Source organism: Triticum dicoccoides, chromosome 1B (assembly GCF_002162155.2).
Source record: "Triticum dicoccoides isolate Atlit2015 ecotype Zavitan chromosome 1B, WEW_v2.0, whole genome shotgun sequence".
NCBI lineage: Eukaryota > Viridiplantae > Streptophyta > Magnoliopsida > Poales > Poaceae > Triticum > Triticum dicoccoides.
The window spans coordinates 416,665,249-416,676,318 of NC_041381.1; the positions used below are offsets into that span (position 1 = coordinate 416,665,249).

At 41.0% G+C, this 11,070-nt stretch overlaps 1 protein-coding gene across 2 annotated transcripts; it reads left to right on the top strand.

Annotated features, from left to right (window-relative positions):
* Positions 1-264: 264 nt before the first annotated feature.
* Positions 265-10,738, top strand: LOC119338453 (syndetin-like). 2 transcript variants are annotated; one of them, XM_037610787.1, is made up of 25 exons: positions 267-740; positions 836-1,003; positions 1,087-1,161; positions 1,816-1,894; positions 2,145-2,209; positions 2,295-2,384; positions 2,694-2,783; positions 3,043-3,129; positions 3,285-3,368; positions 3,474-3,593; positions 3,858-3,886; positions 4,389-4,521; positions 4,984-5,424; positions 5,982-6,451; positions 6,537-6,600; positions 6,699-6,801; positions 6,922-7,094; positions 8,242-8,367; positions 8,462-8,532; positions 8,702-8,764; positions 9,120-9,192; positions 9,459-9,578; positions 9,663-9,740; positions 10,193-10,243; positions 10,332-10,738. In XM_037610787.1, exons 1-25 carry the CDS (start codon positions 486-488, stop codon positions 10,440-10,442), a joined length of 3,219 nt encoding a protein of 1,072 aa, XP_037466684.1. In that variant the 5' UTR covers positions 267-485; the 3' UTR covers positions 10,443-10,738. The 2 variants fall into 2 exon arrangements, with proteins under 2 accessions (XP_037466678.1, XP_037466684.1); XM_037610781.1 differs by having other exon boundaries at positions 265-740; positions 10,193-10,738.
* Positions 10,739-11,070: the final 332 nt, after the last annotated feature.

The window sequence follows — 11,070 nt, forward strand, 5'->3', positions numbered from 1 at the left end:
AAATTTCAATACTATACATGGATTACTTGTATGTTTATTATTCGTGCACATGCAAAAACAAAAGAATTCTTCACATGAGGTGTGAAAAAGGAAACTCATCAACACACATGACCCGAACACTTCACAGGACGGTAATTCGAAGCTACTACCTGAAAACACGGAACCTTTCCCCGTGGAAAAATGCCGCGGAGAAAGAAAGAAAAAAGAACCCATGCCAGTTCATCCCCTTCCTCGTCTCGTCATTACCTCACCGTTCTTCTCTTCCAGCCCCGTACCGTACGTCCTCTCCCCCCCACTCCAACACACGCAGACAGACACACAGGAGCCACGCGACCGACCAACCGCCTGGTCCTCTCCCCCGCGCGATCCAGCCCACCGACGACGCGCGGGGCGAGCCCTAACCCGCGCGCGGATCTGGGAGCTGCCGCGGGCGGCGCTCCCTCCCATGGTCCCCCGCCGCGCCGACGGGGCGCGGCGCCGCTGAGATGCGGGGCGACGCGCCGCCGCCTACCGCGCCATCGGCCTCCTCCTCCTCCGCCTCCCCCTCCCTCTTCGGCGGCGGCGGTGGCGAGCTCTTCGAGTCGGGGCCCTCGCCGCTCGTCTTCCTGCCCCTGCTCCTGATCCAGGGCGGCGGCATGGACCTCTCCCGCGTCGGCGAGAGGCTCCTCAGCTCCGTCCGCTCCGCGCGCTCCCTCGGCCTCATCCCCCCGACCCCAGCCCCTGCCCCTTCCCGCCCCGAGGTATCGTGCTGCTCCACCCCTCCCTCCCTCCCGTCGCCCCGTGTTGGATCCGGCGATAGTGGTTGGCTGCCTATCATTGTGCCGTGCGCCTGTAGGTTCCAGCTCGAGCTGCTGCAGCCGCGGCCGCTGCGCGCGCGATCGCCGGGCTGCCACCACACGAGAGGATCAACCTGCCGTCCAATTCGGAGGACCTGGTCTCGATCTACGGGAGCAACCCGCAGGGGCCAGCCGTTGATGAGCTCGAGGAGGTGTTCTATGAGGAGGTTGGTGCTGCATTTTTCGAGGCATGGGTGCCGCCGCTTTGTGCCAGTTGGGCTTGATGCTTTTGAGTTCCAATTATGTGCAGGAATTCGACCCCATAAAGTACATTCTGGCAAATATTTCGGAAGGAGCTGGTGACGCCACCTATTTCGATAAGCAGGTTAGTGTGTCAGTTATAATCACCTCAAGTCATTATCACCAGTGCATGCTATGTACTCCCTCCGTTCCTAAATACTCCCTCCGTTCCTAAATAATTGTCTTTCTAGAGATTTCAACAAGTGACTATATACGGAGCAAAATGAGTGAATCTACACTCTAAAACATGTCTACATACATCCGTATGTTGTAGTCCATTTGAGATGGCTAGAAAGACAATTATTTGGGAACGGAGGGAGTATAAGTCTTTGTAGAGATTTCACTAGGTGGACTACATACGGAGCAAAATGAATGAATCTAAACTTAAAATACATCTATATACATCCGTATGCGGTTTATAGTGGAATCTCTACAAAGACTTACATTTAGGAACGGAGGGAGTACAAACTTATGTAGTCCATTCTTCCGAGTGACATTTGCACGCATACCAGTGCGGATATGTTAATGACAGTTTCGGAAGTAATTGCCTTATGAATGCAACTTATGCCCTTTGTAGAAGAAACCGACTCCCTTTTGTCGTTCCTATCATTCTAGTTATCCATGAATATATTTGACAATCGCCACCAAAAGTTCAGTTATATCTCTATGCATGTGCGCTTCTGTTACCACATTAACACTTTCCATCTTTTTTCTAACGATGCACATTTCATTTTTGCAGTCTACTTTGAGATTAGCGCAGCTCGACAAGATTGCAGAACGATTGTCTCATCATGTTATGGGTCACCATGAAGAAATGGGTATGTGTCCGATCAGACTGTACAATATCTTCATTGATTAGTTTTCTATTTCTCTGCACACTATAGGATGTGTTTCCATTGAATTCCTTTGCAATTTTGTCTTTGACTGATCCATCGGATGGGTGCTTCTCCTTTGACATGTTTAGGTTTTTAAGCCCTTTTAGTTATGATTAATAGACATATGTATTGGATGCTACCAAAACGTCGCCTTTCAATGAAAACCAGATTTCTGATACTAATTTTTGGCCAGTGAAGGGGATGCAGTTAGTGATGGAGTTAGAACAAGACTTAAAGGTTGCAAATGTGATCTGCATGGTATTACCTCACGATTATTTCTCCTTGCAAACATTATTTTACCCCTCATGGGTATCTGGCCCTTATGAATTGATTATTATTTCAGAACGGTCGAAGGCACATATCCTCTTCCAAGAATGAGGTGTCAAGGGATCTGGTTGTCAATGTAAAATCAAAGAAAAAACAAGCTTTGTTGGTAGGTGCCTGCTGTTGTTTTATCTGTATGTTCTGCGTTAAATGGATAAGCTTGGTGATTGTCCTTAGGCTGTTCATAAAGATCACTGAGCTGCCATTCTAATTCTATTGTAAGATGAGGTTCTTGGTGTGTTAACTCCTTCTAGATCAACACTTCCTTTGTCTATCATGGTGTTAACTCTTAAGATGGAGTTATTAATGTTTAATGCATTGTTAAATTTAAATTCTATATCTCTTTCACTACAGCTAGCTCTAGATAAGTAGAATTGAGGATCTATACATAAAAAGGTTTAGTTTTTGTGTAATGCAGGATGTTCTTCCTGTTCTTACAGAACTTCGACATGCTCAAGATATGCAAATGGAGCTAGAAACTTTTGTTGAGAAAGAAAATTACTTTCAGGTAGGCTGATTTTGGCCATGAGCACTTTTAATTTGGTCTAGTTCGTTGTTTATCTTCTTCTCTACTCAAGATAGATATATGCATAATCTTTATTTCACAATCTTACCACAGTAGTTTTCAACCCCATAATCACATTTTCGAATGAGGGTTGTTTTACTCCACTTAAATGACCCTACATGTGTTTGCTATGTGTATGGCAATCCATATTTTTCGTCCAAATTGTGTTAGTTTCCTTATGATACCTTACTGATGGTCGCAGGCATTTCAATTATTACCAGAGTATCTGCAAATCTTGGAGAACTATTCAGGCCTTTCCGCCGTACAAGAAATGGGACGAGGGATTGAGGTAATTGTTGCATTCATCCCATGGTTTTCTGTTGGGTTATTCAGAGAAACAAAACTCTTGAGCACCATCAAATTCGATGGAGTCATCTGCATTTCTCACTTCGTTTGTTTTATTTTTTATATTTATATTCTGATTATGGTATTTCTGCCCTGCAGGCATGGTTAGCAAGGACAATCAGAAAGTTGGACAACCATTTACTGGGAGTTTGTCAGACCTTCAGTGAAGAAAGCTATCTAACCGTGAGTATTTACCTGGCCATTAATTTGTATGCTTTCTTGGGTTGGTTATATTTTTTGCTAACTTTCTTGAATTATATCCTTTTAACGATTAACTCTGAATTATAGGTGATTGATGCATTCGCATTGATGGGTGACATTGGTGGCATGGCTGAAAAGATGCAGAGTTTCTTTTTGCAAGAAGTACTCTCTCGAACACATATTGTCCTGAAGGAAATGTTGGAAGAGGTATCACATTTGATTTATTGACATATTCTTCCTTGCTATACTCTTGCTGTTCATACACTCTTTTACTGTTAACTCCTTCACATGCCATATTTTTTAGGGGTTATTATGGTTTCCTGTTAGTCTAGGTCTAGTAGATTGCTTTGGTCCAGATAAGAGTAGATTGACTTGCAGTCCAAGTTATGTAGTAATGTATTTTTGCTCACTTGGGTGGTTGTGCGATATGACAGCTCTTTCCATAACATACCATTTTCTCTAATATTGCAGGAGGTGGGAAATAATACACAGAGAAATAGGTATGTATCTAGTACCTTATTTTTGTTCTTTTCATTGCACTAAGATTAAATAGAACTTACACTGTTTTCCATAACATATGGATGGGTGGATTTTATCAGCCTTGGACGAATTTTTTTGGCAAACCAAACTATTAACTTAAAAGGATTATGTTTCACAATTTACATCTTACACTGGGATCGATTTACTCAAAAATTGGAGCTTCATATGTTCGCATGCTATTGTCTCAAGTGCTGCAGTTTCTGCGGAAAATCATGGTCCCTTCTCTGCTAGAATAGTGGTGTACCAACCCAGTCTATGTTGCCATACACTGACCGACCGTTTCCAATCATCTAAAGCAGTATAAGATGTATGTAAATGTGTCCTATCATTTGTGTCATTTTACAGATAAACCCACGTCAGTTTTTTTGAGGGAATCTTGTGGGCTAGATACTCCAAATATAAAACCAGACACTATTCAAGTTTCTCTTGAGTACTCACTCCACTGATGTTTTTTTTCTGCAGATTTACATACAGTGATCTTTGTGTTCAAGTTCCTGAGTCCAAACTCCGCTCCTGCTTGTTAAAAACTCTTGAGAGCATATTTTCGTTGATGCGGTCATATTATGCTATTATGAGCTTTTGCCCAGAAGCAAAGGTAACTTTTTTTATAGGTGTGCGGTCAAATTTATTTTCTTGAAATTTTGATGGCGTGTCTAGATTAATGGCAGCCTCATAAGCAAGTCCAATTCGTATTTGGACTTGCCTTCTGAATCATGTTTGTGCTAGAAATGGTGAATCCATTTCTATGTAAGTGTAAACCATTATGAAAAGCTACAAATTATATTTTGTTATCGATTGTATATGTGATGCCGTAGGAACTTCCAGCTGAAGAAGCTTCTTATATACAGGTGTCAAATGTCAACAGTTTCTTAAACTCTTCTCTGTTTATGGAACTGATAGTTGGTAAAAATCATATATGTTGCCAGTCGACCTGATCTAGTTTGATCTATCTTCCCATAGATTTGCATCTAAATCTGATGAAATATTTTGGTTGAGTTCTTAACGATTCTGATTTGAATGTTTGTTATTAATGGAACCTGTGTGTTCTTCTCTTCAGAATAACACGTCTAAGAGTCCAAGTGGAACTTCAGCTGATACAGGAAGAAGCCATTCAAGTGCAGTAGTCAATCAGGATGATGTTGCTGCCACGAAGAGCGACAGGATGCCATCTTCTGTCAGTAATCCTGATGCTAGCACATCAGGAACAGATGCTCCATTCTATCAACTGAGGACAGATGCTACAAAACTTGTTAAATATACATTTGAAAGGGGCCGGAGAAATCTTTGGCAACTGGCAACAAGTCGCCTGTCTGTTTTACTGGCTTGTTCAGCTGTTTCTTCAACTAGCATATACCAATTTCTGAAGAACTATGAAGATCTCACACTATTTATTCTGGCCGGTGAAGCATTTTGTGGGTTTGAAGCTAGCGAATTCCGACAGAAGCTGAAGACAGTCTGTTTGAACTACATAGTGACCTTTCACCGGCAAAATATATACGTATGCTCAATGACTACTATTCAGTTATTAGGAGTACAAGCATGAATTGTTCTGCGGGTCAGATAAAAGGAAATTATCACACTAGACCTTTATCCAACTATGCAAACTCCATGAGTGCTGTCAAGTTATTAAACCACCGTTGAAACTATAGCATCGAGCAAAGAGTGTAGTTTCTGTAGAAACATGGTGCCAATGTTTTAGCCATTGCATTTCAGGATTTGCTGTTGTAGACTGATCTCGATGCGAGCAGCTACTGTTTATCTTTGTATCAATTTCCTGAGTCAGTACAACAGTAAATCCACTTGTGACTCTTTTGATAAAACAACCTGAGGCTTCCCTATCCACCCCCTCCCCCGGCTCGTTTTTTAACAGTACAAGCACAACCGCATTATGAACTGGGGCATTTACATACTTTGCTATGTTTCACTACTGTTTTGTGTTCTGGTATTGTATGGATTGCTCTAGTCGGCATTTTACTTTATTGATGGCATGGTCATTCTTGACTTTTATTTCAGTGTGGCATTTTAATAGTTTTCATTTTGTGATTCTTTTGGCAGGCACTTAAAATGGTACTGGAAAAGGAATCTTGGACAATAATGTCTGCTGAAGCTAGTCAGATAATTAGTTTAGCAGGACTTACTGGTGATGGCGCTGCACTGATTTCGCCTACCAGTGGTAGTTCTACCTTGCCAAAAGATTATTTCCGTGGAAATTCTACCGCAACCAATACAGGAAGGCAAAACAATGGATTTGCTTCCTGGCATAATATGGGGAACCCATTTTCTTTCAAGTTAGAGAATGGCTCCGCGGAATCCCCCAAGGGCAATGTGCTGTTCAACTCATCAGTTGGCAATGGAAATAATTCACCATTTGATGAAGAGAATGAAGACCTTCTTGCTGATTTCATTGATGAAGATAGTCAATTGCCCAGTAGGACATTGAAAACAAAAATTGTGAAAGGCAATACTTCACGTTGGAAAGATGGAGACATTTCATCACAGACAGGATCATCACTTTCTTTATTAAGGTATCAAATATTTTTGTACCTTAACTTGAGAAATTCCTATAACGTAACTGCCTAAGCTAAGCTGTCACTGCTTCACTGGAATCAGGATGATGGATAAATATGCTAGACTTATGCAAAAGCTGGAAATGGTCAATGTTGAGCTTTTTAAGGTCAGTTATGGTGTCAAAAGATTTTTGTTGCGGTAAATTGCATGCATTTGAAGTTTGTGGAATATCTTCTGTTGTTCATACTTAACAACTTATTCCAGGGCATGTTCCAACTTTTTGGCATCTTTTATCACCACATATATGAGACATTTGGGTACCAGGACAGGAGTCAAAGTGGCAAGCCACTACCTGATTCTCAATCATGTATGGGTTATATGCTTTGTCCAACATTTTTCTTGGCTCGTGGTTCTTTGCTATTAATGCAAATTCATGATTGCTGATTTGGAGCTCGTATATCCTTTCTGATGCTTGTGTTGTATTCAGTTCGGCTTAAAGCGGCTTTATCAAAAATAACACAAGACTCTGATCAGTGGATTAAACCACAGAACAGTTTGTATCCATCTTCATCATCTTTATCAATTGGTTCAACTATTGCCCAAATGGATGTGATGCCTACTGCGCCCCCAAGCTCAATGTTCACCTCCTATGGGTTAAAGGTAACAGCTTGTTTTACATGGCTATGCTTATAGCCTTATGTATGTGCACTTTAACATATTTTAGTATTTGGAACTGAGTACAGTACTCACCATAAATTTGATGTTTGCCTGTCATAGACAACACATTTGGCTTGAGCTTGCTTCATAAAAATTCAGGTCATGTCTGTTAATTCATGGTTTCATGCAGCCCTTGGAGTTATTAAGAGGCTGTGAATGAAATTTCATAACATTAGCGACATGTCTATATTTTCATGGCTTCAGCATTAACTGCTCCAATATTTTTCTAAATTTAAAAAGATAAACTCTCGCAGCTGTGATGAATTTAGCATTCATTTCTGCTGGTTACCATGGAACAGTTTTCCATATTTGGTTCATGGTTTACTTTTAATAGCCAATTGCTCCCCTTGGCACCGCAGCCTACAAAAACGTCTTATATTTTGATACAGAGTAGCTTATATTGATTTGTGTGAATATGAGAAAGAAGTTATAGCAGCTGGTTATTGGGAAGGCAAAACTTTTGGATGTAATGTGAGGGGATGCCGAGTACCTTTTTGCCTTGTGAAGTTACTTGTGGATAGTGAAGAGAGCAGAGTTCTTGTCATTGTCAGCCTATAACTGTAGTATGGTGGAGAAAGTGGAGGGCAAAAGTAAGGAAAAACAAATATTGTCTGCAGATGATTTTCATGTACAAATTAATGGAGGATTATGTGTCATTTAAAAAAAGGCACAATGGAAAGAATCTAGATGTAGGACTGGGAGAAATTTATAAGGTGTAGGCATGAGGCTGATGTGATCCTTTCTTTATGATAATATTCTTACATAAGTCCTTGAACGCGTGCCTCACTATCAGTGTAATTCTCTCTCATGAACTAGGTCAAACTGAAAATTTTGTGTTCTGAAGGTTCCTTCTGCTTAATTAGGTGTTTAAAAAGCATATGGCTAGCAGATTGTTTTTGTGCCTGAACATATGCTTTATAAAGCGCCATGGATGCTATTATAAGCTTTTTCTTCACATTAGTATAAGAAAAATGTATGTCTGTATGTCCACAATCCCCATAGTTCCATATCTCAGTTTACCTTAAAACTACTATTATGAGTGGGGAGTGAATACCTGAATCTATATTTGGAACTTCTCCTTTTCTCGCAGGAGAGATGCGCAGCTGCCGAAACAGTATCACTGGTTGCTCGAGTTTTGAACAGATCTAGAGCCCATCTACATTCTGTGTTGTCTCAAAATAATACTTCTGTTGTTGAAGAGTTTTTTGGGACATTGGTAAATCTCGACTTTTGTTGTAATTGCTGCTGCTATTGTCCATGGTACATTCTGTGTAAATGCTGAAATCTGCCATTTTTCTTGTTTATGATAGGTGGACACCGTTCCAGACTTGGCTGAGCACATTCATAGAACAAGTGCACGGATGCTTTTGCATATCAATGGGTATGTTGAATAAACTTTGCATGTGTTTCGTGAATCCCTTGAAATCTTGTGTCATTAATATTTCTTTTGGCCGAGTATAACTTGGGTGAAATAGGCATCTCCATAGATGCTATTAGAAGTATATAACAATAGCATCTTGCTCAGCTACTGCATTTGATGTGCTTTTCAGGTATCCGGATAAGATAGCAAATGCCAAATGGGAGGTCAAGGAGCTTGGCACAGACCACAATGGGTATGGTTATATTTAAGCCGCCTTTTTGCCAGTAGCTTGAAATTTCTTGCTTTGAGTCTCTCTTTGGCCCCTTTCTTATGTTCCGTTTGAACTATTCTCTGGAACCGTGTCTTATTCACTTGTGCATTATAGTTTTCAAATTAAATCCATCAATTTGCATGCGATGTTGATGGAGTTCTGTGGCTATATAGTATTGCTTCCTTCCTATGCCTTGCAAAGTTTAGTTTTTGAAGATAAAATCACACCTTCTACTCTTGCAGTCAGTGTTACTCCTTGGTACCGTGAAGCTTTATACATGATGCTCTGAAAGTGCCACTGATTATTGTTTGGTTTGGACCTTTTTTTTCTATTCCAGTTACGTTGATTTATTATTGGGCGAGTTCAAACATTACAAAACAAGATTGGATCATGGAGGAATTTCTAAGGAGGTTAGCGTGAGCCAGTTAACTGAATATTTTTCTCTTTAGTATCACCTTGACTTTGTTTATTATGCGTGTGTTAATTAAATTTTTACTCCCTCTGTTTCAAAATAAGTGCTGTAGTTCTAGTTCAAATTTGAACTAAAACCACGACACTTATTTTGGAACGGAGGAGTAACTTTCCAGAATTCAAGAATCTCTGCATTTGTTTCTCCTAACAAAATTTTGATGATTACTCACATTGAAGGCAATTAAATTTCTCATGTTCTTCCCAGCTCCAACACCTCTTGCTGGACTATGGCATAGAGAGCATTGCAGAAGTGTTAGTTGAAGGGCTGTCTAGAGTGAAAAGGTGCACTGATGAAGGGCGTGCATTGATGTCACTTGACCTTCAGGTTGTAATCTTACGCTGTGATGTTTTGTGAGTGGATGAAAGGCATGGAGCAAGACTTGGTATAAGAGTTTTACTGTTCTTTCAGGTACTGATCAATGGGCTGCAACACATAGTATCGTCAAATGTTAAGCCGAGGCTGCAAATTGTGGAAACTTTCGTGAAGGTATGTAACACAGATTTGTTGAACCATCATGTGCATACCAGTACTTTAAGGCCGGCTTAACCAGCGAACGTCAGCTGGGAACGATTTGCATGGCAATTTATGTTGGCCAAGGATGGCAAGTTTAGTTGGCAAGCATGGCAAATCTGCCTCAGTTCAGTTTTTTGCCAGTATTTGCCGTGCTTGCAAAGTAAAATTGACATCCTCGCGACAATATAAATTGCCATAAAAAAGTATGATTTGCCATCCCCTCCCAGCGAACGTCAGCTGAATAGCATTACCGTAATTTAATGGCATTAGTTCTGCCTGAAGAGTACCTTCTACATGGACGTCATTTAACCTTGTATTTCATTTCCCATATAAATTCCGTATTGACAAAGACCATTGCTGTTAACGATTCTTCTTTGAATAAAACATGCTTATTACTGTTAACGATTCTTCTTTGAATAAAACAGGCTTATTATTTGCCAGAGACGGAGTATGTCCACTGGGCACGGTCTCATCCAGTAAGAACTCGGAGAATCTTACTAGAAGCTCATTTTAAACTAGAAGATGCAAATAATTTACACCCTCTATCGCTGCGTAACTCTGTAGGAATACAGCAAGAGCCAGGTTGTCGGGCTGGTTAACCTGGTGGCCACCATGAAAGGATGGAAAAGGAAAACGAGGTTAGAAACCATTGAGAAGATTGAGGCAGCGTCGTAGGTGAAGGCGGTGGTTTGTAACCGTTTCATTTTTGTTTGCTCCAGCTGCATATAGAGCTGTTTTCCTCTTATATTTTGGTCCGCATCAATATTGTCAATTCTTTCAACCTCTTTCCATTTTGATGATGCTACCACCATTATCTTTCCTTGGTGTATATTTATGGGACAAGAGCCTTGTATCATAGTGATTTAGCTGGGTTAGCAACCAGAAGCGAACGAACAGTACAGTGCTGTATGTACACCGTATATGAACGAGCGTTGGCTCAATAAATGTGAAATCAAATCATCATCCAGTTATGCGAAATGTGCTGCGCGTCCTCAGCTTTCTGCACGCGTCTTAAATGGCAGCAAATGCGCCATGGACGCAGCAGATTGCTGTGTTAAAATTTCAAATGGACGATGCTGTAATAAAACCCATATCGGAACCATAATGATATGATACGGGTTCTGCTGCGTTCATCCGTATGGAAATCGTATACGTACACACAGCCGTTTAATGGCCGTGTTAGTCGTGCTGCTGTGCTAAAGAAAAGTCTCCCCCGGAATACAGTGTTCCCGGCAAGGCAGAAGGATTTGAGGACGACGTGATGATGGGAGCCTGGAAGGCTGCAACGGGCATCAGGAGATCT